The 27881-nt window shown below is 33.2% G+C and overlaps 4 protein-coding genes across 4 annotated transcripts; 1 reads left to right on the plus strand and 3 right to left on the minus strand.

Moving 5' to 3' along the window:
- LOC104761444 lies at positions 7950-8588 on the minus strand. Its single transcript, XM_010484525.1, has one exon. The coding sequence runs from the start codon at positions 8586-8588 to the stop codon at positions 7950-7952; it is 639 nt and encodes a 212-aa protein (XP_010482827.1).
- Positions 8840-10604, minus strand: LOC104761445 (protochlorophyllide reductase A, chloroplastic). Its single transcript, XM_010484526.1, has 5 exons — positions 10516-10604; positions 10304-10411; positions 9673-10201; positions 9226-9584; positions 8840-9120 (listed from the first exon to the last, which is right to left on the minus strand). Exons 1-5 carry the CDS (start codon positions 10567-10569, stop codon positions 8965-8967), a joined length of 1206 nt encoding a protein of 401 aa, XP_010482828.1. The 5' UTR covers positions 10570-10604; the 3' UTR covers positions 8840-8964.
- On the minus strand, positions 11056-15211 carry LOC104761446 (WD repeat-containing protein 44-like). Its single transcript, XM_010484527.1, has 7 exons — positions 13324-15211; positions 12994-13084; positions 12577-12734; positions 12436-12487; positions 12267-12349; positions 12077-12170; positions 11056-11849 (listed from the first exon to the last, which is right to left on the minus strand). Exons 1-7 carry the CDS (start codon positions 14857-14859, stop codon positions 11293-11295), a joined length of 2571 nt encoding a protein of 856 aa, XP_010482829.1. The 5' UTR covers positions 14860-15211; the 3' UTR covers positions 11056-11292.
- LOC109130610 (putative defensin-like protein 66) lies at positions 24934-25263 on the plus strand. The gene is made up of 2 exons (XM_019240331.1): positions 24934-25006; positions 25082-25263. Exons 1-2 carry the CDS (start codon positions 24934-24936, stop codon positions 25261-25263), a joined length of 255 nt encoding a protein of 84 aa, XP_019095876.1.

Genomic DNA, 27881 nt, shown 5'->3' on the forward strand with positions numbered 1-27881 from the left:
ATATTTAAATTTTTGAAGGGTTCAATAATATTTAGGGATGACTTTTTGAAATTCAGGATAGTCTTCATAAAGATAGTAGTTAAAAAAGATTACATGTTTAAAGTGTTTTTTCTTAAATTCAGGATGGTTTAAACATGTTGTGTGCTCTGCCATGGAACATCTTGTTCATCATCAACTCTTTTTTGGAACAACATACTTCCTTACACCGTTTCTTTCTTCTTTGCTGAAATCAGTATGTAAAAAAATCCACATTACAATTAAACATATCAAATATATCACACGCTTCTCCAACACAAAACACAAGATAATTCTATCTTGTAAAGAAACATTTCAAAGACATCATAGACATAACACTAAAGTACTTCATAACATCCGTTAAGGAAGGTCTTCCTAATATTTATGAAGGCATTCTTGAAATTTAGGAAAGCCTTCCATAATGAGGAACACAAACTTCCACTCAAGTGCCCATTTTCTCATCTTCATCATCAACTCTAAGCTTTGTTCTTGAAATATCTGCTATCATGTATATCATCAATCACTTGAGTTAGAGCTGAAAACCTTATTCAACAACATGGTCAGTCCATGAATTCAATTTTTGTTTTAACATTACTTCAAGAGATATTTTATATATCACATTTAAAACTAATTCTGCAACACTACCAGATTGATTAACCTTAAAACCCCAAGAAACACTACCAAGTTGATATGTGCCATTAGCAAAACAATTCAAAAACACATAGCAAGCTAAATACTTTACCAAATTCAATCACTCCTAAACAGCTTACACTTCTTCTCGAAAGAATCATAATTCATAAGAATACTTAAAACTCTCCCACATAATCTTACCATTATTTATATCATCTTGTAGCATAAGATTCTCAGAATCCAAGTAGCTGAATCCCGCTCCTTTCTTCCACCTCTCACCACCATATCCATCGTTATTCCTCTTCCTCTTCGACGATCTTTCTCTTTGTCCTAATGACAAGAGTCTTCCACCAAGTCCAGCAAATCTGTAAACCATATTCTTAATATGTAATTTCTCGATTTGCTTGGTCTCTCATCATCTTCTTTTTCATATTTATCCTTTTCTTCATCATCTTTGTTGACTTGGAAGTGATTATTCAAATTCAGAGGTAGTCATGTGAGAGGGCGAGCTGAGATTGGAGCAGGGTTCAAATCCAACTCTTCATTTCGATTATTGAAAGGCCAGATCGAGATAGATCCCATACTCTGTTTCTTAGATCGGAATCGTTTACGCATTTTCTCGGTCGTGTGCCTACACAAAATACCTGACCGGTCAACGTCGGAGCCCAGAACGAGATGCAACGACGGCGACGTTTCTTCTGGAAGTGGCTGAAGATGAGTTAGATCTCAGATGTGGTGATTCGCGGCAAGCTTCACCAGATAAATCCAAAATCGTGAGTTTAATTTTAAAATTATAAATTTTGTATTTAAATTAAATATCAAATATCACTTAATGGTACATTTAAAAAAAATTAAACTTATGTGTTAGTTTTGGAAGAAAAACCTAAAATGGTGTTAATATAGGATATTTCTCAAAAAAAAATATGAGATGGAGAAAAAATATATCAAGAATAAAACAAAAAAAGTATAGTTAAAACTTATACGTGAGCCTTTCTCTCTTTCTCGCCACAAAACACAATGATCATATGGCTAGGATGCTGCCATCGTCTCGGCCACAAAACACAAGAAGAACACTCGAGTTGAGACGATTGAAAGCAATCTGTTCCTTCTTAAGTTGGAATTGGGCTTAAAATCTAAATAAGTTGGCCTTGGCCCTAGCCATATGATCATCTTGGAAAAAGGTTTAAGTAATAAACCTCATTAACCTAGAAGTCCAGAGAACCAACAAAATACTATCACTTTGCATTAATTAGGAATCGTCTTGATTTCTTTGTTAAATGTTGCAGAAGCTAAGCTATTTCAAGAATCAAGATTATCCCTCTTTGAGAACAGAGCAAACGAGACGTCCATAATTGAAAAGATAAGAATAAAGAATGCCATTAGGCCAAACTTGATTCTGTTTGTTATATATTGTAGATAACGAAACGTAGAATAACCCATAACATGTGAAGAAGATCTATAATAAGCTCTGGCTGGTAATCAGAATAAAGAAACTCTTCTTGACTATTGGAACTAAAAGCTATAATTAGCCTAATTTAATTATGCATTCTGATATAAAAAACCATAGCTACTTCATCACTTATGTGTAGGAGCAGCTGCTTCGATGCGAGAGCAACTATCTTTGAGAAGAGGAGGGAAGAAGGGATTTAGCGGAAACATATGTGGCCAACACTTTCCTGGTTGATGAATCACGACCGTGCGGCCAGAGCGTGATTGATGGCCACGATAGTCAGGTTCCTTTTTTCCTCTGTATTGTGTTGCCCGAACTTAATTTACTTTTTGCTTCTACATAAAGACTAGAGTGTGATTTGTGAACATGTAAAAATCAGCTTCTGATTGCTTTTACTTACTGATTTTCTTATCCCACATCGGTGAGTTGGGGAGAATGCTTTTTGTTTATATATGGCGAAAAAGTAGCAATAGTCACGACCTTACTAATTGAACAGGATCTGTTCGACGAAATCTTCATATCTCAATTTCTTTTGTGAGTTCAGTTACTCGGATTGGTTCTACCTTGTCGGGGTGATCGCACAGGACGGGTTGACAGGTTCCTTTTTTTTTGTGTGTTCGTTTTGCTACCTAACAGCCGTCTCTAGTGGCCTACATATTCGTTGTCATCTCTCAATTTCGTGAGGTTATGCCTAAACTTGGATTTCTATATTACTGTGGGTTTAAATGTATAGAAAAAAGCAACAAACTAACATTTGGAATACGACATAATATTGTATAAGCTTATAAAAGGCCTAAAGTCTGATTTTTTAACAGTGTGCAAGATGGTTTAATAGCTACGTCACTTGTGTGTAGGATCGGCTGCATCCGCAAAAGACCCATTCATTAAGTGTGTGAAAGCAAAATAGACTATATATAGTATAAAAATTTGACTTTTTTTTTTTTTTTTGGGTAAGACTTGACTATGGGGATTGTGTTTCACTACTCACTAGCATTATTAACTCATCTATCTCATGTTCCACGTTTGATCATCTATCTACCGGGTCTTTCTTTTTCTTGTTAATTATGTAACTAACACTTTTTGAGTAAGCAATATAAAAATGTGTTGGTTATAATGTAATCCAAAAACAAACTTATTATCACCAAATTTAAAATTTGTTATACTTATATTAATAAGAGGGAATGTTGCAATCTCCAACTTTATTTTTTTTGTATATATACCCTGACCGCAAAATTGTGTTGTTTGGACTTTGGACCACAAAATTAACAACAGTATCTTTGCAAAAACCGGGAATTTTGTCAATGTCTATTTGTGACATAACGGATTATATTAAATTATAAACATAGACTAAAAGATTGTTTATAATTAACCATCACAAACTGCATAATTATCACCTATATTACCACCACAAACTGCATTATTATCACCTATGTTGCCATCACCACATATTGCTGTAGTCATCACCATTACCATTTATCACCTTTGTTGTTGTCATCACCACGATTTGTGACTATGGACGGTAGTTGATATCACTGATATGGTGGCTACAAACAGTAGTGATTGTGTAATACACTAATTTAGTGGCAATGGTAATTGCGGCGAACTTGACGATGGTTGGCAGGTACTACCAACTTGGTAGCGGTTTAAATGATATTTTTAATCGTTGTGGTTCTTAATCTATATTGTAAGTATTAGGGATACAATATCCCACATTAGAAGTTGAGTAGGATCTTAAGTGGTATATATAAGATATGGGCATTTCCACTCATTGCCAATTGGTTTTGAGTTGGAAGCCCACAATCTAATATGGTATCAGAGCCCGGTCCGCACATGCTCAACCCAATCTACAATCGGCCGCCTCTCTCTTTCTCTCTCTTTCTCTTAAATCAGGCGTTGCCGAACCCTAGCTTAGCTTTCATAAATTTTTCCATTCTTCTGCTTTCTGCTCTAATCTATCTCTCTTACAGAGAGAAAGAGGAAAATTAGTTTGTTCGACGTTATGGACGATCCATCGGCTGCGTCAAAGAACACCAAAATCAATGGTCTTCCCGAGTCCGGAATCAGTAGTCTGGTCAATAAGTGGAACGAGAAGCCTTATTCCTAGAGGTATTATGACATTCTTGAGAAACGGAAGACTCTTCCTGTCTGGCTTCAAAAAGAAGAGTTTCTCAAAACTCTCAACAACAATCAAACCCTTCTTCTTGTCGGTGAGACCGGTAGTGGTAAAACTACTCAGATCCCACAGTTTTTCATAGATGTTGTGGATGTTGAAACTTCGGATAAGCGTCGGAAGTGGTTGGTTGGATGCACACAGCCTCGTAGAGTTGTAGCCATGTTACTATTGGGGAAGAAGTTGGTTACAACATCCGTTTTGAGGACTGTAGTAGCCTCTGAACGGTCCTTAAGTACTTGACTGATGGTATGCTCCTGAGAGAAGCAATGGCGGATCCTCTCCTTGAGAGATATAAAGTGATTATTCTCGATGAAGCCCACGAGAGAACTCTAGCCACAAATGTGTTGTTTGGTCTTCTAAAAGAAGTGTTGAAAAATAGACTTGATCTTAAGTTAATTGGCAATGAGTGGAGAGACCCATATCTTATATACTACTTAAGATCCTACTCAACTTCCAATGTGAGATATTGTATCCCTAATAGTAAGGCTTTTAGTGTTAAATGGGTATTATTGCATTTATTTTTAATTGGAGGGTAGATTTACATACAATTAAAAGTTTGAGGAGTTAGGTTTTCAATTTTCCGAATGGGAGTATGAAAATACTCACCAGGCCCAATACCATTGAGCAGCGTTTTTTGTACATTTCAAAGTTAAACCCAATCTTAAATCAAATACGACCGTTGAATCAAAAACTTCACGGTTTAGGTTTTTGGATAAAGTGGAAAATTGAAATAAAATTATTTTATGATAAATTAGTTTAAAAAATTAAAGACTTAATAAATATTGTACTATATGGTTTGTATATATATTTTTAAAAAACAATAACTATTTTGATAACATTTTACATTTTACCATATACAATTTAATATCATTTTAAATTATTGTTTTTCAGACCCAGTTTTGCTTGTATACGTATAAATTTATAATAGAGTATATTGAATTGGAGACAAACCGCGATTACTTTTTGTTTATGAGATCGATTTGGCCCACATTAGTGTGCTAAACTCGCAAGTATATATGGGCTTTATATATTTAAATTTTAAACATGTGAGGCTTTGCCTGTAAAGCCCATTTTCTCAACCGAATTCACATTACAATGTAGCAGTACGGCACGTACATATCCCACATCGCTCTATTAGTAATAAAACATGTTGAGTATATAACGTTGAGAGATCAACCTTGGTCACGACCTTACTTGAACAGGATCTGTTCTATAGGCTCGTACCTCTGTTTCCTTGATTTCTAAGGAGACAGGCCCTTAACCCTGGTTGATGAACCATGACCGTGCGATCAGAGCGTGATTAACGGCCACGATATGTCTTCGGACACCTCCGGTGCTGTAGAGGATCGTTACTCGGCTCGGTTCTACCTTGCCAGGGTGGTCGCACGGCGGTCTGACAGGTTCCTTTTTTTCAGGTTCCTTTTTTTCACCAATAGAGGTAGAGAATTTTTCATTTCTCGAAGTTTCTTTTGTAGTCACGGACACTTGAATCCTTCCTCTTCAGTCTTCATTAAATCGGTGCAAGCTCTGGTACTTGGAATTGACTAAATAGTGAACAAAACTATTCGATATAACGTCGGTGAGAGATGTTCCATATGAACCCATAGGTTGATTGCAGAGCAAGAAACTGAAACAAAGATGTATAACTTTCATCAAATCTTTCATTTACAAATTTCATATCTTTAAATCCTATACTCCCTTCGTTTCAAAATCCTATTATAGGATGTTTTAGTGAAAACGCGTATATTAAGAAATAGTTATTTTTAAAAGTTTAACCAATCATAAACAAGTCTGCTTAATATAAAATATAAATTTAATCTAAAAGTTGATAGAAAGTTGGAAACATCCTATATTATAAAACAAAAATACTTCTCTAAACATCCTATATTATGAAACGGAGGAAGTATTATATACTAATGGTCAGAAAAAAAAACGTAGTTTTTGATTACGTGGAAAGGTAGGCTAAAAGATTATTAATGATAAAAAAGAAAAATTATGATGAAAACCGTTTTCTCTCCCTGCGAGTCTGCGACAAAGAAGGCGACTGTTCACAACCAAAAACTTTCTGTTATCTTCACGGTCGGCGTCGACTCCGGCGTCGGACGTACTCCTCTCTGTCTCGTTTGTGTTCTCTTAAGTTTTGTTTGTTATTTATCTTCATTCGGTGAAAAGCGGCAATTCATAACAACCTTCTTCAACGTACACATAGACGGCTCTGCAACTTTGGCTCTGCAACTTCGTCCAACACTTGATTATCTGAAGTTGGTTGGTTTCTTCTTTCTCCGCTTGCTTTTCTCTGTTATTACTTTCCGTTTTTCATTCAATAAATAGAGAAGTCTAGTGTTGATGATGAGAATATGTTTGTATTTGCATCGGAAGGGTGCTTCAATGTTTACCAATGGATTCCATGTGGTTTCTTCTGTTACTACACAATCTCTTTGTTGGCTCTTGTTCTCGGATTGTAGATCTAGTCATCGACGATTCCGAAACAACCGTTGTTTCCTCATGTCCGGCGTTTTAGTCGAGAATTTTTCGGTCATATTGGCCGTGTGTTTGGTCATACTAACATCATTTGTTAGTCATGTGATTGTTACCAGACGTCCATGTAATCTACTCTGGGCGTTCCGAAGATTAATTCAAATCCACTCAGATTTGATATGTAAGCAACGACCAACACGTAAACCACCATGGAAACAATATGTTGCAGAGGAGTGGATGGCCAATAATAGGAGAACCAGAAGAAGACGCATATGCCATATCAACAGAAATGGGATTTAAGTACAATCAAGATCAATGACATCTCTTACTTTAAGAGAGTTTCGATCAATTTGAAGGTTATGCGATGTAACAGATGGATCGCTACCTGCGACTTTCGAATGCGTTACCCGTATTTCATCAATAAAAAGAATGATGATTCCCAAGCAAGATAGTCACACGAGATTGACGGAACTAACAAAGACTATTAAGTATTTGCTTCTTTGCTGTTTGATTGTATTTGTAATCTCATTACTAATCTTGTATACTTCTGGTTCATATTAATGAAGTTTATTAGATGTTAAAAAAAAAAAAAGGGAAAGGAAAGGTAGGCTAAACATTATCTTGTGCGGTACTAAATAGTTCACTGTAAATTTCCACCCACCGTCTTAGGTATTTTCACACTTATGGGTTTGTTTCCTAGTGACAAAAAAAAAAAAAAAAAGTTTGTTTCCAAGCCATATGATCATCTTTGAAAAGGTTAAGCAATAAACCTCATCAACCTAGACGTTCAGAACCAAAATATCACTCTGCGTTAATTAGGAATCGCTTTGATTTCTTAGGTGGATATGTGTAGAAAATAATATTCTTTGTAAAATTTTGATAAATATGTCTTCAAGATCATACAAAGGGGGCAGAAGCTAAGCTATTTCAAGAATCAAGATTATCCCTCTTTGAGAACAGAGCAAACGAGACGTCCATAATTGAAAAGATAAGAATAAAGAATGCCATTAGGCCAAACTTGATTCTGTTTGTTATATATTGTAGATAACGAAACGTAGAATAACCCATAACATGTGAAGAAGATCTATAATAAGCTCTGGCTGGTAATCAGAATAAAGAAACTCTTCTTGACTATTGGAACTAAAAGCTATAATTAGCCTAATTTAATTATGCATTCTGATATAAAAAACCATAGCTACTTCATCACTTATGTGTAGGAGCAGCTGCTTCGATGCGAGAGCAACTATCTTTGAGAAGAGGAGGGAAGAAGGGATTTAGCGGAAACATATGTGGCCAACACTTTGAATCTACGTCCGAAAACGCTTTGCAACACATATGTCCAACATTACCAAACTTTCCTGTGAATACTGATTTGAATATCTCAGATACACAACCTTCGACGCTAGAGAGTGATGACCAGCATTTTGTGATATCAACCGGAGAACCAGGAAGAGAAAATCCAGGAATAATAGAGAGTTCAGATGTTGCAAGTGAGGGAGCAGCTGCGTTGATACGAGAGCAACCATCCTTGAGAAGAGGAGGGAAGAAAGGATTCAGTGGAAACATTTTTGGCCAACACTTTGCATCGATTTCGGTAAACGCCTTGCAGGATGTCCGTCCAACATTTTCAAACTTACCGGTTAAAGCAGATTTGAAGATTTCCATTTTGCAACCTTGAATGTTAAGGAGCGATGACCAGCATTTTGCTAGATCAATTGGGGAGCCAGGAGGAGAAAAGCCAGGAATGGTAGGGAGTTGAGCTAGCCCCGGCTTCACTAAAGTAGTGGCACACAAAGTTACAATTAGAATAGTAGAGAGAAGAGTTTGGATCTTACCTTCCATGGTGAATATTGTTTCGTTTGTTATTCTATAGAGGAGAATGATTTGCTTGATTGAGATGGTTTGGTATCCAAAGAGACAAACAATTTATATATAGAATAGCTCAAGCTGAACTGATACGGTAAATTTATTACGAGAGTTACACTGCATAATCTTTGACTCGTTCCTTATGACAAACTTTGGATTAAAACATGGAACTGTTACACTTTTACAAATTGATATCAGTAACTCAAGTCGTAGGCATTTAAACAATTAATCTAATGTAACAGTTATTTTATTCAATGACTTGCAGATATATATGTCACCTAGTCTTTTGTTTATTTCACATCTTCAGCCAAACCAAAGGTTAAAACACAGAGGAAGAGACCCATATCAATATTTAGGCCAAGCCTACTAGCTTCTCGCTGACTTCCCAAACTCTGCGAGCCTTCTGGATATCGCTAGCTTCTTGAGACAACTGATTCTCAAATGAAGCCGAGCTCTTGTTCCAGCTCCAATACACTCCCGACTTCGTCAAGCTTGGATCACTCACCACCTTGAACAAAGAAATAAATAGTTTGAGTAAACAGCAAGAGTAAGAAACTAAAAAGAAAGGTTTCTTGAGTCACAAACAAAATTAGGTTTTGGTTGATCTTCTTACCTGAGCAAGCCTTTTCCCAGCCTCTCTCTCGGAGACGTAACCTTTTGTGATGTACTTCTGGAAAGGAGGGAAGAGAGTACGGAAGAGAGGAATATGCTCTCTGAACAAACCTGTCGTCGCGATACAACCGGGGTAAAGGGAAGCGAAGGTGATGCCTGTTTCTTCATGGAAACGCCTATGAAACTCCTGCATTGTCAACATGTTGCAGACTTTACTGTCTTTGTACGCCTTTGCACCGTTAAAATCTCCTCCATCTATCATAGCCGAGCTGTTTAGCCCGTTCAGTCCCCCTGCTAGTCCCCTCAAGTCCCCAAGATTCGCCTTCGGAGGTACAATCCCCGCCAATGTATTAGTGTTTCCTGCTCAACAAGAAACATATAACGTTTAGGGTTTCGGATTTTAGAGTTTAGAATAAGTAGGAAATACATAAAGCGGAGGAGGCTATACCAGTTATGGATCCAACAATGATGAGACGTTTCGACGGATAATCCGAGTTCTTCAAGTCGTCAATCAACAGTCTTGAAAGAAGAAAGTGGCCCAAATGGTTCGTCCCAACGCTAAGCTCAAACCCTTCGGCAGTGAAAGTAGGTTGATTAGCCGTTGGCTGATAAACCGCGGCATTGCAAACCAACACATCAAGAGGCATCTCGGCTCGCCTGAAGTTATCAACGAACTGTCTCACGCTGTCCAAAGAGGCTAAGTCCATATGCATCACAGTGTAGCTGTCCCTAGGCATCCCTGCGGATTTAGCAGCTCTCCCGGCCTTGAGGAAATCTCTGCACGCCATTATCACGTGCCATTTACCTGTCTCGGCTAATGCCTTGGCTGTTGCTAAACCTAGCCCTGAGGAAGCTCCTGTGACAACAACGTTTCCTTTTCTAAGGGTTTTTTTGCGGTCTAAGGAAGGTTTTGTGACCGAAGGAGTTGAAGTCGCGATTGCTTGAGCTCGAATAATCGCATTATTATTCCTCAAGTTCTGGCAGAGTAGAAGAAGCAATCGTAGTTAGTTCCCGACTACATCATTTTCCAAGAAAATACTCGTATCATAAACTTAGAAGTAAGATTGTGTTACGTATACCTTGCATCTCAATGAGGAAGAGACGAAGTCAGCTTTGATTTGTTCTGAAAGTGAAACACCAAACAAACTGGACTCTTTAAATGATGATGCTGAAGCATTAAGTTTTCCCTGGAACCAAAACAAAAGAAAAAGCTTATTAATCTCGGGGACAGGTCATAAATAAACAAAAAGGAAACGATTAATAGAAGGTTAAAAAAGAGTTAACAAAATACATCTTTGCGAACAGAGAAAGCAGAGGAAATTAAAGAAGCAGCTTGAAGGGCCATTGTTTCGTTTAAAGACTTGTAAGAGTGAGTGTTAAGTAATGTGATGTTCTGCAAATGTCAATGCTTGTGTGTTGTTTATATAGGAGTTGAGACAAGTTAAACCCATCCTAGGATATGTGTGGATAAGATTTTTTACCTTTAGAGAAAGCTTTCTCCACGTCAGAATCTTACAGCCAATGAGAATTCGAGAACTAGATTTCCTGTCAGTAGATATTATAATGTTTTAAGTTCATGGGACTCCATCTCCTTTGGTATGGGGAGGATTGAGAGAGAGAGAGAGAGCTATGAAACAGCAATATACTCTGAATCGTTATGGACGCTCTGATCTAGAGATAAAATTGTTTATTGAAATAATGAATTGAATTGTTATGTATTTAGAACTGTAATGGAAAATACAATGTGTATACAAAATCATATATTCTCCTATTAGAGTTCGAATATCAAAGACATTGTGGTATATGAATATGTATTTCCTGCTGATTTGAATCGTAAACAAGAATAACATTATATTTTATATATATTTGCTAGAGATTTCGAATTTTAGAGAGAACAATTAAGAAAAAATAAATAAAAGAAGCGTGGTAAGAAAAAGAAAAAAAAAAAAGTCAGTGGACGAACCAAACCTCTCAATCTATACACTTTTGACAGGAGGAGATGGTTGTTACTAAGTTGAATTCAATTCGCCTTGGGCTTTTTGATTTTTGTAAAACTTTCTTCTCTGCCTCAAAGGCGAACCGGAAATCCAAAATTCTGAAATGTTCTGATTTCTCCTCGTAAACCGCCAGTCACAATCACCATAGACCAAGCTGAGGCACTTGGTTTTGTGTTAACCGGTCCGTTAGACATGTCTACGCTCACACGAGGGCTAGTCCGGGCTCTGTTCTTTGCAGCTATCATGAGTTTCTCCTCAGGCCATGTCGCTGAGATTCTATCGAAGAAGTATCGGTTTGTGGCGCTTGAAATGATACCGTTAGTGACGGTTTTGTTGTTGGTTGGATCGTTGACAGGTGTTGGAGGGTTATTGGCTGTGAAGGGTGCCTGCTCGGGGATGTTGCTGGTTTGGTTGTTACTGATTTTGCCTGGCCAAGGTGCAGCCACAGAGACGTCTCGACAGTAAAAGTGTTCGTATGAGTTCGTGACTGTGACACGTTTGCTTTTCCCAGGTCGAGAGTCTGAGTCGTAGTTCCATACATACACATTAGAGTCTTCGCTTGCTGAGACTAAGAATTTCCCGTTTGATGTAAGTGAAGCCGAGATTTGGCTATTCGTGTTGCGAAATCCTGCAAACCGAAAATTTTGCTAAAACTCAGAAAAACACACAATACTTAGCAAGAATGCTGAGCTTATTTTCCAACACCAGAATAAGAAAAAGCTTAAGAACATCATATTCATGTGACGTGGGACTCGTAAAAATCTTTTCAAGCTTCACCTTCATGAACAATAAAGTTATACCTAATCCCCGAGTTCTAAGAATGAAGAAGAGAGATTCTAGCTTAGTATGATTTACCTTTAAATTTGTGAACAAGGTCAACACCGTCAACAACCCGTGTACGTGAATCTGCAGATGTGACGAGCACTTCTGATGAACTTCCCGCCACAAACTGGTTCATGAGCAGAGTCAGATAAACCAGTACAGCGTTCAAACAAAAATACACTTGCAAAGAACAGAACGGTGTAACTTGTTATTTTGGCATTACCTGAAAACCAGTGATTTTCTTGTGATGGGTTTTCTTTTTTCTGTTCTTCAGATTGATTTCACGCCTCTGCTGCAGTTTGTTATCTGAATGAACAAAAATATATTAAGTTGGAAAGACGAGATGGAGAAACAATTTAGATGTCAGATAAGCAAGTTCTAAGCTTATATACCATGTGTGTTGTATAAGCAACATGTTCCTTTGTATGAACCAACCAATGCACCCTTCACAAACCAAGAGAGCTTCATTAAGGTACTGCATAATTTAAGTTACTGAATTCATTTCGTTACATAAAAAAGACATAATGGCGTACCTGCCCATCCGGTGTATAGCAGGCAGCTGTGACCATCTCATGAAGATCGTTCCAGTCAACAACTTGATGATCAGGAATGCTCCATATCCGAACTTTTGCATCCAAAGATCCGCTGATGAAGTAATTGTCATCTACAGGATTAAACTGGATGCAAGTCACTGTGTCCAGGAAACAGAAAACTAGATGAGAGAAAATCCTATGTCACATAACCACCATATAAATCTTTTTATCTTTTTGTCTTCTGTTTCAGGGATCTATTTACATGTGGAAGAGACTTGACATATGACTCCAGAACAGAGTTGACACCTAAAGTGACTTAATATTCTTCTTGCAATGTACGCTTAGTTTCGTAGAGAATAATAAGAACAGAAGTAACTCAAGGCCATTGATGGGGAATAAGAGGGTATATCCACTCACCGTAGTCACTATGTGAGAAGACTTTCAAACAGGTCTTGCTAGATAAGTCCCATAGTCGAACAGTCTTGTCCATGGAAGAGGAAAGAAGGTGCTGAAAACAAAACATTGAGAGTGCAAAGTCTTGAGAATTCAAGGTTTTATCCGATCTAGAAAAAATACTGATTGAAGCAGATTCTCACATAACAATTGAGAAAACCTAAAATTAGCACTAGTGAATCGAACAATGTTAAAATTTTGCTCCAAACAATAGAATCTTTTCTAGTTTGAAAACCAACATCATGGATGAAAAATAGTTTGTAGCCAAATGAGATGATCGGGACTAGTACCAACCTGAGATTTTGACCATGAAAGGTCAAGTACGTCATCCAAATGCCCAACAAATGAACACACCGGTTTCTCTGAGAGACCGAAGACTGCCTCTGGAACAAGAACATTGTCCAAGCTCACTGATTTTCGGCTAAATGAAGTTCTCCCTCTTCTCTTTGGAGACATTGAAACTGGTTCTGGTGACCCATTTGCTAAAAGAAACAAATTAATGCTCCCATCTTCTTGTTTATCAACGGACAAGAGTTCTCCTTTTCTTTCTGACTCAACAACTTTCCAAATCTGAATAACACAATCCTCACCAGCACTAGCAAGATACCTCCCATCCAAAGTGAACTTAATGCTCCAAATCGACCCTTTATGAGCTTGAATCTCTTGGCTCTTGAAAAGTGCTGTGAGCTCTTTACATGACTTTCCATACTGCCTAACCTTAACTCTCTCAGGGTCATGAAAGGACGTATCTCGGCTATCATCAGTTGCAGAGCTAAACCTCTGACCACCTCTCTCGGACGGTGAATCCCTATCATCGGTGCTTCGTCGCTCTTTATACCCAGTCACACTACTAGCAACATTCTTTATACTCTTTAACCAACTCCCTCTCCTTCTATGCTTAGTCACTCTGCTTCCACTAACATTAGTGACCATATCAACAGAGTCTTTACAAACATTTTCAACATTTTGCCTCCTCATCAGCTCAAGCACGATCGGGGACGTCCCAACACACATCTCAAACTCCTCAATAGTCAATTGCCGATCTGTACCTACCTCCTTCAACTTCTCCAACATCCCATCTTCTCGGACCTCATTCACAACAAACTCTTTTCCAGTATCTAGATTCCTAATGGTACACATTTGCTCGTCTAAATCAACATCTCTACCATTCCCATGAGATAAATTGTCCCTAATTTCCATAGTAGGCTCTTTGCTTAAAACATCAACACCATTGTTACCACCATTACGCATACGAGACTTCCCAGTATGATCATCGTTAAGCATATTTACAGGAGAAGAACAAGAACAGCGAGATCCAGTATACTGACGAGACTTACCAAGATCGACATTGTCACTACCTGCCGCATCTGATCTCAACACGCATTTACCTTGGTGTTTAGAAACCAAAACATCAGAAGGAACCGATCTAGAGAAATGCGAACTACAAATCCCTTTCCTCCGACTTCTAGACCGGAGATGACTCGCCGGCGGGGGTAGATCCGGCTCGTTGCTAAGCCCCAAACCACGCAAAAGCCTGATTCGTCTCTCCGACACAGATTCAGGCTCAGATTTCCAAAGCTCGAACCCAGAGCTTCCCATAGGGAACACAGGAACAGGGAAGGGACTCGGATCGTGGATCGAATCAGAGATGTTGGGATCAGAGTCGTAATCAGAGTTGGAAGTAGAACAAGAGCAAGAAGAGAGAACACGATCGAGAGATTCATAGAAACAATCGTCATTGTCATCTTTTTCTTCTTCTTCTTCTTCTTTTACCTTGGTTTCAAATCTGACGACGTTGCTTCGTCTGTTCATCATCATCATCTTCATCATCTCTTCTCAACCTCTAGACTGAATCAAAGTTATTCTCATCAGCGAGAGAGAGAGAGAGAGAGAGATTAAAATGCCTCTTAACCTTCAAGTCTGCAGGCAACAACAGTCTTCGAGAGAGGAGGACGAATCAGAAGAACACGGTTAGTTGTGAGAAGTTTTTGACTATATGTATGAGAGAGAGCTTCAATGAGAGTAGAGAGGGAGAGAGAGAGAGGGAATTAGGGTTTTCGAGAATCGAAACAAAGCTCTCCAATGGAGTAAGAGAGAGTCAGATCGGATTAATGGGAGAGAGAGAGAGAGAGAGTTTTAATGTTTATTGTTCAGAGAGAGGAGGAGGGAGAGAGAAGAGAGACAGAGGCCGCAACGATTATAATTTAATTCAATGTAATTTTAATTTCGCTTTATATAAATAAAATACGAATTGCTAAAATTTCATATTTGGTTAATAATATAAGATGTTTTAGCCCAAACACGCATAACAAATATTTATTTTTAAAATGTTTAATCAATTAGAAATAAGATTACATAAAATAAATAATAAAAAAATATAAAAGTAATCTAAAATTTTTTTCAAAAATTAAAAACATCTTATATTATGAAACAAACAAAAACCTCTAAATCATCCTATATTATAAAACAGATGAAGTATTATTTATGTTAGTTACTAATCTAATCTAAGTATCTAACCATCATTTTTTTTACAGCAAATATCTAACCATCATTTAGTCAAATTTAATACGATAAATTATATTTACTGTATTGTCTTAAATTAGCTAAAGCAGAAATTTAAGTTTGATATAGTTACAAACTCCATGTAAAATAAATGAAGTTGAATAATTAGGATTACTAAGAATGCAACAAATATTTTACCAAAAAAAAATAATGCAACAAATTTATTAAAAACAAACAAAGAGAGATCACTCGAGTGACACATACTAATCCATTTATTTATAATAATTTGTCAATGACAAGAAGAAGAAAATCTTCATAAAATAGATTTGTAGTTTATATCGGCAGGTTATTTTTAATTTACATTGGGATGAAACAAAATTTAGAAATGATAAGTAAAATCTAGTTCATCCACGAGCACATCAAACTTTGATGTGATAAATATCATAAATTTTATCATATATACTTATATTTTAGAGTAATTGAAATTTCAAACTTTTTTTACAAATTTCTCAAATTTAAAATTAGAAGTTAAGGTAAATTATTTATGATATATTTTTAGGGATTTTATTTTAGGGTATGCCAATATGCTTTTAGTTTAATGGAATAAAAATAACTAGGATGTGTTACTTTGCTGTATAATATATGCTTTATTAGTCTAAATTATTGCGGAAATCGTGCCTATAATGGAAAGCATAAGCACATGCTGCTAGACACTTAGACAGTATTAATATGCTTTATTTGTTTTTCTTTTTCTTTTTGTGATTAGACATAAATGAATATAGCTATTGTTTGTTCATTCGTACGTAGAGAGGCATATATATATATATATATATAGCTTTCAATGTAGGTGTACGCAGGCAGGGAAGAGGAAAACGATATGCATCAAATCTTTACCAATAAATTGCGACATAAATTATTGAAATCAATATGACTTCTGATGCCAATTTAATATGATGTTGTGAAATGATTCAAATTAAAATATATATTTATATAGACTAAACATTTGTTGCGATATCATTTAACTTCTTTCGTCTAAAAAGCAATTGATATTTTTTCATTATATATATAATCAACATTATTTTTGTTTTGTTATCAAATAGTGAGGAGTGAGAAAAAACTCAAATTTAGAAAACAAACACTCTTTGGTTTCATTGTATTATTTAGTTGAAAAAATTACAGAGAAATATGACAAAGAAAACGAATTTTTTTCAGTTCAAATAGATACAGATGGGATGTATGTTTTTAGTCCAGCAATTTTAGATAGATATATTTTAGGTTTAATATTTTGTAGCATATATCTATTCAATAAATTATGTTTGTTTTTGTAAGGGAACATGAAATAAGAAACGAAATATAGGTAAATCAGAACTAGTCTTCTTTTTTACTATGAGAAACAAAATTACTCTTCTTCAAGTTTAATTTTCTACAATTTTGTGGTAACTTCTTCAAATACTTTTGGAAAATAAGCATTAGTCTTGGGCAATCGGGTTTCAGTTCTACTCAATCGGGTTTCGGGTAAATCGGTATAAGACCTATAGATCCCATTCGGTAATTTAAAAAAAATTCGGTTCGGTACGGTTAGTAACTGGCCGGGTTCGGAGCGGTTTTCTACTCCAATACAAAATCCGAAATAACCCGAAATTTTTTCGGGTTATAATCAGTTCGGTTATTTTCAGTAACCAAAGTACTCAAATAACCGACTAAAACCCGAGATAACCGATTAAAATTATAAATACCCATATAAATAACCAAAATAACCGATTAAACCATAAATTAAAACCATAACATTAAGTTTTACCATAACACAACCAAATACCATAACACAACCAAATAACATAACCTTAAATTTCATCTTAGCACAACCAAATACCATAACATTAAGTTCAATAAACTCACAGCCAACTTAAAACAAAAGATAGAACAAGTTCAAACTGTCGTCGAAGCCTTAGTGGGTCAAGGCTTTATTAGGCATTTAGGTTAAACGGATCTAAAACGGTGGCTCAATATACTTAAGTTACAACCCGAACCCGGACCAAAGTCCATTTTACCAAGGTCTCTCAATCCATTCAGTAATTCTGCTTAACCCGAACCCTACCCGATACCGCTTTTATCGGTTCGGTTCCGGTACGGTTCTTCGGTACCGGATATTATGCCTAGGGCTAATAAGCATGTTATTTAGTAATAATACTATAATACTAAAAAATTATGTTAAAAGTCATAACTAGAAATCTATTTAAACAGCTGCAAATACAACAATATTCCCTTTGTCTCATAAAAATTGATGTTTTGGAATATTTTTTTGTCCCACAAAGATTGATGTTTTGTAAACTTCAAGAAGTAATCATTAAAAATATTTAAAATTTTAAATTGTTATTGGTTTAAAATTAAATAATATCTCTTTAATCAAAGAAAAAAATATATTTAAGCTCAGTAATCATTGTTTTAATGTAAAAGCACACATTATTAATGCACGTTCAAAGCATATGGGGACAAAGCTTTAAAAAAAAAATTGTCATCGAAGGAATAAAAAGAACGAAAACAATCATGACAGTGCATATATTTTAAAGTGTATCAAAAACTCGTCAAAATTTTAAGTAACACAACTAAACGTGACCGATGAAATAGACGTATACCGTAAACTAAAGACTTACACGTACGAGAAAATGATGAAAAATATTGTGTTACTGTTATTCGTTTCTTTCTCTCCACCTCTACTGGAATAGGAATATACAAATATATACGAGAGAAATTAAACTGTCGTATTTATTTGTTTTGAATCTTAGCCTTCGAGAAAAGAGATAGCTATAACTCATCTTTCCAGCAGCGAACGACCTGCGCCCATCTTAAATGTGCCTCTCTACCTCTTTAATTCGTTTCATACATTAAATTCAAAATTGAGTAAGATTGCATATTTGTTAGCACTCACTAGTAACCTTGGTTCAAAATCGATAGAAGTGGTCTATTCTTGTTATTGTATAAACGTTGATTCAAATAATCGTAGTTACATCCTGTTTGAAGCCTTAATTGTGTCAAATGCAACACATACGTCTTTTTTTTTTGCTCAAAAATGCAACACATACGTCAAAAGCCAAAATACAGAGAATATCTTCAACTTTACGAGTTTAAATATTATACGGCTGAAAAATTATTAACTAATTGACTTTTAATATCATATCTAAAATATTTTATAGACGTAAGACTTCTTGATTAGTATAGAAAAATAGAAAATCTTAAAGTGTCTTAGGTTATCGTTATATATACGATATACCCGAAACTTTGAATGCATTTACACAAATTGGTTATAATTTTCTAATGTAAATACAAGTGATCCAACTAATTAGTACTACAATAATATATGTAACTCCTCTCCCTATGTTATTCTTCTATTTTTTCAAAAGAAATTAAATTAGCTAATTTCATGTTACTATCCTCCATTTATATATTGTATTCTCAACCATAATATCCTAAGTTATATAATACGCAAAAAAAAAAAAGTCTCGATACACAAAGTTGGCATTAGAGAAATGAGATATATAAGACGACCAGATCTTAATAAGAATCCAATTATAGCAATAGTGTTTCACAAAATTTTAAAAGGGAAACGAAGAAAATTAGAACCATGAGTAATTAACGACAGACTAATAATAGCAAGAAGTAAGAAGTATATGTATAGAGCAGGTTTCAATATAATAATCACAGACATACCACATGGGTTGATTCTTGTAACACAGCTGTTTTGTTAATTAAGCCTATGAAGACGATTACTGTCCTAAGCCACTGAATATGAAAATTCTAAGTATGTTTATGTGAGGTGATGATGATGATTGTTCCAATTTTATTTTCAATTAAAATCTTGTTTTTGGCCTTAACAGCACCCAGAACTACTGTCATGGGCCATTTGCAAATATTAATTAATTTTTTTATTATCATATATTTCATTTATTTTTCATTACATACTAGTTTCTTACTCATTGAAATGAACGTGATCATTAAACAATAACAATATATGTAATTTGTTTTGAAAGTCGGTCGTCTAACCGTATCACAAATTCATAATAATCAAGTGCTATATGTAGACCCAGTGATAGTTTGAAACTTTGAACCATGAAATAACTAAATTTACGATTCATGTCACACTAAATTTAACAAAGAATGCTCTTACAATTTTACAATTTATGACAACATTGAATATGGAGCAATCAAAACAAATTTCTTATCAAGTAATAAAAACGTTTTATCATATATATATAGATAGATTAGTGGTTTGTGTTAATGTTGTCTTGTGTCACCATTCAAATTTAAACCCGAATAAAACAGAGTATTATGTTTTTGAATGAAGAGGAAGTGTTTTTGACATACATTGTGTATTAAACCAAAAACGCCCAATCAATAGTCATATATAAACTAGTGCATGGATAGGTCTTATTAATTGCTTTATTGACTGAAATGTTTATAAATGTGTTATGTGTGTTCCATATCATAAAACATTTCGAAATAAACCAACACATTAGTAACGTATATGACAAACAATTTTTTTAAAATTAATATAGACTATAGTGATCTGTTCTTGAATAAGGTAGGCAAAATAATTAGTACGTTTTAGTCGATACTACACTAAATAAAGCCGAACAAAGAGACATCACTCTTGTCTCTTGGGCCCTATTTCTTAAAGAAACGAAATAATAACAAAGTAATTCATCATTAAACTGTTTGAAATATATATACTAGTAAAATTTAAGATATGTATTTAGTATTTGATATATATGTTTGGTTATAAATGACAAAAGAAGGACTCGTACCATATTTTTCGAGAGCCTAGACACTTGAAAGTGTCACACTTTTAATCACCCTATAACTTAGATAGTAGATTCGAATTTCTGATATTCATGATTATCTGCATTTAAATTTATCTTTAATAAAACCATATAACATAATGTATATATAGATATAGATGTGTATACATAAATTGATACGTTACAGAGATATTATATAGGAGGAAGACTCCGGACTTTATTGTTAAATGGACCACATGAAACAGTATTAATCTGTTAATAGAAATGGAAACCATCCAACTTCTTTTAACTTCCACTTCATTATGTTCCCTCTGAAACATCTGAAAATAACTGCCAGATTCACATGGTTAATTTCAGAATTTATTATTGTATGTTTTATTTACAATGTCATTTGTATATAAAGTTTGTGCCGAATTTAATATATTATATATACCAAAACAATTTGTCCCAAAAAAAAAAACACATACCAAATTTTCACTAACATAATACTATATCACTAGATTTTAATTCGGAGTACACCGCGTGATAATTTTTTATATTTAAAATGTAAAATTTTAGCTTTTATTTGTTTGTTATATTTAGTTTTTTTTATTTTAGTGTTATATTATATTTGGATTGTTAATTATTAGAAAAATAATAAGTAATTTATAAGTCATAATATTGCTAATGATTTAATTATTCTACATAATCTTAGTTAAATCAACTTGATTTGATATGCCAAATTTTTGTAGTGTTGACCAAAGAATAAAATGAGGATTTAACCCGTATTTTAGTAATGTCATTTAAATTTATACTAATGTTATTTTAAACTCATATAACCATGTTCTATAGTATTTTGAACTTTTTATAAGTTTACATATTCATAATATTTTAATGTTCTTTTATTAAGTTGGTATCAATAATAATATGTAAAAATGTAAAAAAAAAAAATTTTATATATAATTTCATAAGATTTTACAGGTTTTTAATTTTAGTATTAAAACTATATATATTTAATAATGATTTTCAAGATTTAACCCATGATGTAAAATATATAATTATATTAAACTTTTTTTTAATCAAACCCATTAAAACTAAGCTCAATAATAATAAACCATAATACTAAAAGTTAAAAGATTTAGCTTATGTTCTTGAACACGTGAAATATGCACAATCAGTAAACTTTTTCTCTCATCGTTCCTTTATACAACTAATAAACTTTAGAATAGAGAATGAGAGTTAACCAAAAACATCCTTAATAAAAACCATAATAACTTCAAAATAAACTTATGTCGTTCCTAAAAATAGAAATTTAAATCCGACAATCATATCTGCTTGTATATTAAATCAAGCTTCTTCATCCTCAAAATCTAGGAAGTATTGATTTAATATACAAGCAGATATATTAAATTAAACTACTTCATATTGCCGGAAGCTGTATTCGGAAGTATTGTGATTTGGCTATAGACTAAAGGTAGGAAGTATTGTGGCTATCTCATGGAGATCTTTTTTTTTTTTAACTGTGAATGCAGGATCTTTACTTGAACGCACCATATGGCTATGTAAGGCGTCTCTAAGATAGGGAAATGAAACAACCACCATATCTCTCACAATGTTTTAAGTACGTGTTTGTCGCTTTAGGTGCTGGTGTGTTTAACTTTGTTTTAGACGTATATATAGATGTCGTCGGGTTTAGATATGCTTGGTGATCAAGTAGGTTAAATCTGCGAATATGGCAATTTAGATTGGATTAGTTTTGATCATATTTCCAAACTATCTTTTATTCCTTAACAATTAAACTGATTTGGTGGACAAATTACCATATTTTACTTATTGACTTTCTGCAAATATGTAGGTATCAATTTTGTAAATAAAACTTTAAATAAGCAAAACTAAAAGGGTAGAACCCAGTACTTCAAAACTATATATATATATATAGATATTCAGTTTTTAAAGGAGATATATACAGAAATAAATATATTTTTTGCTTACAAAGTTAAATATTTGTTAAACTTTGATTTTAACTATTTGGGTTATCGTGTTTATGAACGTTATCTTCATCATAATTATAATTGAGAATGTAATATATTATTTCTCAAAGTCCCTCGAATTACATTCAACTATCATAAAGATATATTAAAATAAGTTTTGAGCATTTAATCTCGATCTCTTAGATGAGGGTGTCATGCTGTGTATGACAATAACCGTAAATAAATTTGATCGATTAATATAGTTCCATTAATTGAGTTATGTAAAAATGTTATTTTAGGAAAATCTGTAGGGATTAATTAAGTAGAAATGTTATTTTAGAAAAATTTGTAAGGGTTAATGTTGTAAAAAAACAAATTAAATAAAATAAACTTCAAGGCTATAAACTAAAATGTATAGATTAAATCAGCAAAAAATATGGCCTCAAATTTTATGGGCTTTGTGCATAATATTAGGTTGGACATGTCCACTGCAATTATTTCGAGAAAGTCCAGAAGGGTGGCAATTACTGAATTTTAAAGACATAAAAAATAAATAAAATGAAAAATTTTAAAGTATTTGACCATAAAAATTGAGATTTGTTTCTATTAAGGAGCAAGCAAGGGATATGATTTGGTTAAAATCATTTCATTAGAATCTGTAATTATGTAAAGTAGTATATATTTTCAATAATTACAGATTCTAATGAAATGATTGTAATCAAATCATATCCCTTGCTTGCTCCTTAATAGTTTCTTCACAGTTTTTTTTTTCATTTGTTTGATCGAAGTGTTGTTTATGAAAAAGGTTGCATATTTGAATTCTAAAAACAAAAGAATATTAGAAATTATTATTTAATTCTACAATACCAAAAGTTTGTATATGATAGATAATGATTTATAAAACAGCACAGCCTGAGTAAACAACGTATTTTTGAGGCTATATCTCTAAAATGTGCCACGTTATTGAAACTCTAAAGTCTTAATTTTTCTGGTCAAGACAATGGTCATACCCCGAATGGTATGATGGAATCCATGGTTATGACTTATGAATATGAGTTCTGACCAACGACCATTTCTTCTAAGTTCTAACTATAAATAGACTTATTACATCCTTGTGCATAATATTAAAAAAAACAAAAAAAACCAGAAGATGAATCCCTCAAAAGTACTGGTTGCATTCATTCTCATTGTTCTCATCGCAGTTTCTTTTGTCCATTGCCGAGCAAGTGATCTCACCTCCCGTTCCGGTATGTATATACTTTAAAATATTTTGGTTATATCTTTTAAAACTCTTAAATTTTATAACTCATGAGGGCAAGATAGTGACTCTGTAAGTGGATCCTGTTTCTTGACTCTAAAATATTTTGGTTATATCTTTTAAAAATTCTTAAATTTTATAACTCATGAGGGCAAGATATTACATTGACCTTTCAGAAGCTAACCCTGTTTCTTGATTCTAAAAATTCTTCAAAGAATCACAATCATATAATAACTAACTAAAACTATATAATGGAAGAAGAAAAACTTATCTCTCAGCTTTGGAAAACACTAATATCCCCTTCTGATGCTTCTCCTTTGTTGAGATCTGGTATCTCGTTTAAGCATAAGTGAATTTAACTGTCTATCAAAATTTAGAGATTCTTACAAAAAATATTAAAAAGGATCCAATTCTCACTTCAAAATTGCTGGCTACATCTTGGTTATTACCAGTTCTACTAATATTTTGTGTGGTATGTTTATATATATATATATATATATATATTTGAATATCATATATATTTTTTTCTTTTACTTCTTTAAGAAATGAAATATACATATTTATCTTTTCGGAATGATGGTAGGTCCAACGGCAGATAATTGTGGAGATGCAAGTCATGAATGTAACGAGCGATTCCAAAGTGAACAATGCGCGCAATATTGTTATGGCTCGCCTTTCAGCAAGGGTGTTTGCCTTCTAAGGTCCTTAGTAGGAACTCCTACGTATTATTGTTGTTGTTATAAATAAATTCAGTATGTAATTCGTAGTTTATCATCTTAGATCAATACATGTTTATGCTTTTCTACTTCAAGTCTAATTAAGGGGTTTTTATTATTATAAATATAATAGAGAGAAGATACATATATAAAAATTCCAATCAATTATTACTTAATCGCACTGCACAGTTTGATTAGCCAATTCATTAAAATTGCACGAAACAGTTTATTATATATAATGTATATTGTTAAAAAGGTTGCCCACTAAAAATAGCTTACGGAAGAGTTCAAATGTTAGTTTGTTTGTTGTCAATATAAAGCTCTTATGAATAGACAAGATAAAATTATTAATTCAATCTTTATATAAAAATATGATTGTGTTGTTTATGTGTCTTTTGAATTCGTAGTTCGAATATCACTCGATCTTTTACTTAAAATGACATAATTTTTTTGACCAAACAAATGATATACCTTCTAGTTTATTTGGTCAAAGATTTAGCTTTTATTAGAAAAAAATCTACACTTACTACATTAACAAAACTAGAGAGGAAAACAACTTGGATATAGTTATAACTTGTACAGACTCTCAGAAGTTAAGATTATGACCTTTTTATGTCATTATAAATAGATCACTTGACACTCAGCTAATGTACATCGAACTATATACACAATATTGGTTTGTTAAAATGGGTTCCTCCAAACTGATGGTTACATTCATTCTTGTTGCTACGCTGGCCATCTCTTATAACTTTTTCTCTGGTATTTGTCATTTTTGTTACGTATATATTTGATATTTAAAAAGGGTTCTTACTTCTTTCGTTTAATGATTGATAGTTGAAACGAGAATTAGCAGCGTGCAAGCTGCGGCTCCTACTTGCGAAAAAGATTGTACTGAGAAATTCTTGACTCAAGACTGCTATAAATATTGTGTAGGCTTGACTTATAAACGTGGTGTTTGCATTTTATCCGAAGGACTTCCTCCAAAATCTTCTACATATCGTTGTTGTTGTTCGTAATGAAATATATGATTACTAATTCTCATTGATCAAATATCTATGTTTTATGTTTTATTTCCTTTGACTATAATAAAGAGTTTTATTTTTCAGTGGGAAGAACATACATATATGAAATTTCACTGTCAATAGTATGTTTGTAAAGGTTAATTTCAACTAATATATATATATACTAGATTAGGACTCGTCCGACGTGCGGGTTTAGATTTTTTAAAATAAAGTAATATTTAAAAGAGTACAAAGTAAATATTTTAGTAATCTAGATACACCGAGATATCCAATGTGACATTTGGTGTAAAAGGTGCGACTCTGCGGTTGAGACTATTAATCACGTTTTCTTTGAATGTCCTTGCTTGTGTGAACTTTGGGATTTATCTCCGACTCTGGTCTCGTCAGAGGGTTTTACATATGACTCGGTGCAATCGAATTTGGATTTTGTTTTCTGGAATGGTGTCTCCCAAAAGGGTGATCCTGATCAACTTCTTCAATTACCATGAACTTTATGGGCAATCTGGAAAGCCATAAACAAAAAAGTTTTTCAAGGTTTAGAGATTGAGGTAAATGATATAATTGCTAAGGCTTTGGGCGATAAGTTAGTCTCGGAAGAGGCGCTCTCTTTTATGGCGGTCATGTCAGCTCTATCTTCGTCTTTGCATGTCCATGTTTTTCACCTCGTGTCTAAGACGGAGCCTCTCCCCCTACATTTGGAGTTAGAAGAGTTTTTGTGGGCCATAGAGCGGATACGTGCTGTAGAAATCACTTGTCAACATTTTGAGACTGATTTTGCTGAGTTACTCACTATGGTGCAGTTCAAGATTGCCCGTCTTTCTCCAACCTGCTCGATGAGTTTAACTCGATGGAGTCCTTCCCACAATTCTCCATCTCCTGGATCCCGCGTGCAGAAAATACGAAGGCGGATTATCTTGTCTGTACTTCGCGTTCTCTTATCTATGAAGTTTTTTTTTGTAAATCCCTTCCCTCCTGCTTGAGTAACTAACCGAGGAATTTCCTTTTAATTTATTGTTTGGTTGAAAAAAAAAGAGTAAATAGATACACTTTTAGTTAAAGAAAATAGTTATAGATGAGTTCAAAGTTATTAAAATAAAATGTAATTTAACAAAAATATATATTTAATTTTTTTGGTAAGTAAAAACAATGTATAAAAGTAAAGAGATAAACTTTTAGTTATAGTATATAGCTTTTTTTTTTGCTATAATACACTAATGTATATCCATTTACAAATATACTATCTACATTACCACTAAAAATGTATTTGTACACACAAAAATATTTTACTTGTAAAATATACTCTTTAGTCTTTACTACAACCAACAAATTTTATTTATGAACACATTAAATAAACTATTATATATTTTTTTACTTTAATATTTTTATAGTTACAAAAACACATACGTTAATCTTACATACTCATATCTTATATTTTATATATTACAATAGCAGTCTTTTTGAATAAATTATTTGATTGGTGAAAAAAATATGAGACTTTATTATTATTTTTTCTACTTCAACAATCTTTTTGTTTTTATGAAGGTGAGTATTTACATTTAAAAAAAAAACAATAATTAATTGTCTAATTTTCACAATCATTTATTTATCTTATAAAAAAAGTAATCATTTTTCTTGTAAAATTAGCAACTTAAAATTAAAATAAGTAAATAATATTATAATTTTGAATTTTATGATATATATATATATATATAATTTCCTTACAATGATTTTGTCTAAATTTTAAAGCTGTTTAAATTTTATAAGTTTCTTACAAAGGTTTTTTTTTCTTTAAAAGATTTTAAATAAAATTAGGTTTACTTTTCTCTATATTACTTTTATATAAAATCTTTTTGTGGTAGGTTTTGAATTTTTACATTTTTATTTTTAATTTTTTAATAAATTTAGAATTGACACGTGTCAACATCTGAATAATACAATTGACACCTGTCACGATCTTGTTAATGAGTAATTTGACATCAAGCTTTATATAATAAGATATATATATATATATATATTCATTTCACGTATTTATATAATATGATATGTTCTATTTTAAAGTATATTAGTCAATATTTGCAATTTATTATCTTTTTCAATTTATAGTTGTATAATTTTATACAAATACATATACTTACTAGCTAATATGGAAACACAATGTGTTGCATAAATATTCTTTAGATGATGATTACAATAATTTTTATTACCAACTAGTATTTGTTTTCTAGCAACTGTACACACGTATAAATAGATATCGATTTCTACAAGTTTTTTTACTTATATATATAGAGTGAACAAGAGCTAACCAAGATTAAAAGCAGATTATTCTAATCTTCATCCTTAAATTTGATAAGTTATCTTTTTTTTTTTTTTAAATGTACTTATATATATAGATTACAAGGATTTGGTATAATATAACAAATGAGTCTCTCTATTAAGCAGGGAAGTTATTTAAACATATCCATAGTAAAAGCAGATTTTTATAATTTTTTTTTTAAAAAATAGATCAGCCTGGACAGATGTGATCCAGTGGTAAGGGAGAATTAGGTAAAGATTAAAAGAAACTAATTTATGTTTGATTCACCCTTAAATAAAAATTATAGTTGTGTGAAAAG

This window comes from Camelina sativa, chromosome 18 (assembly GCF_000633955.1).
Source record: "Camelina sativa cultivar DH55 chromosome 18, Cs, whole genome shotgun sequence".
Lineage (NCBI taxonomy): Eukaryota > Viridiplantae > Streptophyta > Magnoliopsida > Brassicales > Brassicaceae > Camelina > Camelina sativa.

Bases quoted from the DNA above. Each gene is read 5' to 3' on its own strand.
- LOC104761444 (XM_010484525.1), bottom strand. From the start codon at position 8,588: ATGGAAGGTAAGATCCAAACTCTTCTCTCTACTATTCTAATTGTAACT.
- LOC104761445 (XM_010484526.1), bottom strand. From the start codon at position 10,569: ATGGCCCTTCAAGCTGCTTCTTTAATTTCCTCTGCTTTCTCTGTTCGC. The intron at 10,412-10,515 runs GTATTTTGTTAA...TTTTGGTTCCAG, and splicing joins CTTTCTCTGTTCGCAAAGAT to GGAAAACTTAATGCTTCAGC. The intron at 10,202-10,303 runs GTATACGTAACA...CTACTCTGCCAG, and splicing joins CTTCCTCATTGAGATGCAAG to AACTTGAGGAATAATAATGC.
- LOC104761446 (XM_010484527.1), bottom strand. From the start codon at position 14,859: ATGATGAAGATGATGATGATGAACAGACGAAGCAACGTCGTCAGATTT. The intron at 12,488-12,576 runs GTACGCCATTAT...TGGTTTGTGAAG, and splicing joins GCTATACACCGGATGGGCAG to GGTGCATTGGTTGGTTCATA. The intron at 12,350-12,435 runs GTATATAAGCTT...TTGTTCATTCAG, and splicing joins TTGCTTATACAACACACATG to ATAACAAACTGCAGCAGAGG.
- LOC109130610 (XM_019240331.1), top strand. From the start codon at position 24,934: ATGGGTTCCTCCAAACTGATGGTTACATTCATTCTTGTTGCTACGCTG. The intron at 25,007-25,081 runs GTATTTGTCATT...AATGATTGATAG, and splicing joins CTCTTATAACTTTTTCTCTG to TTGAAACGAGAATTAGCAGC.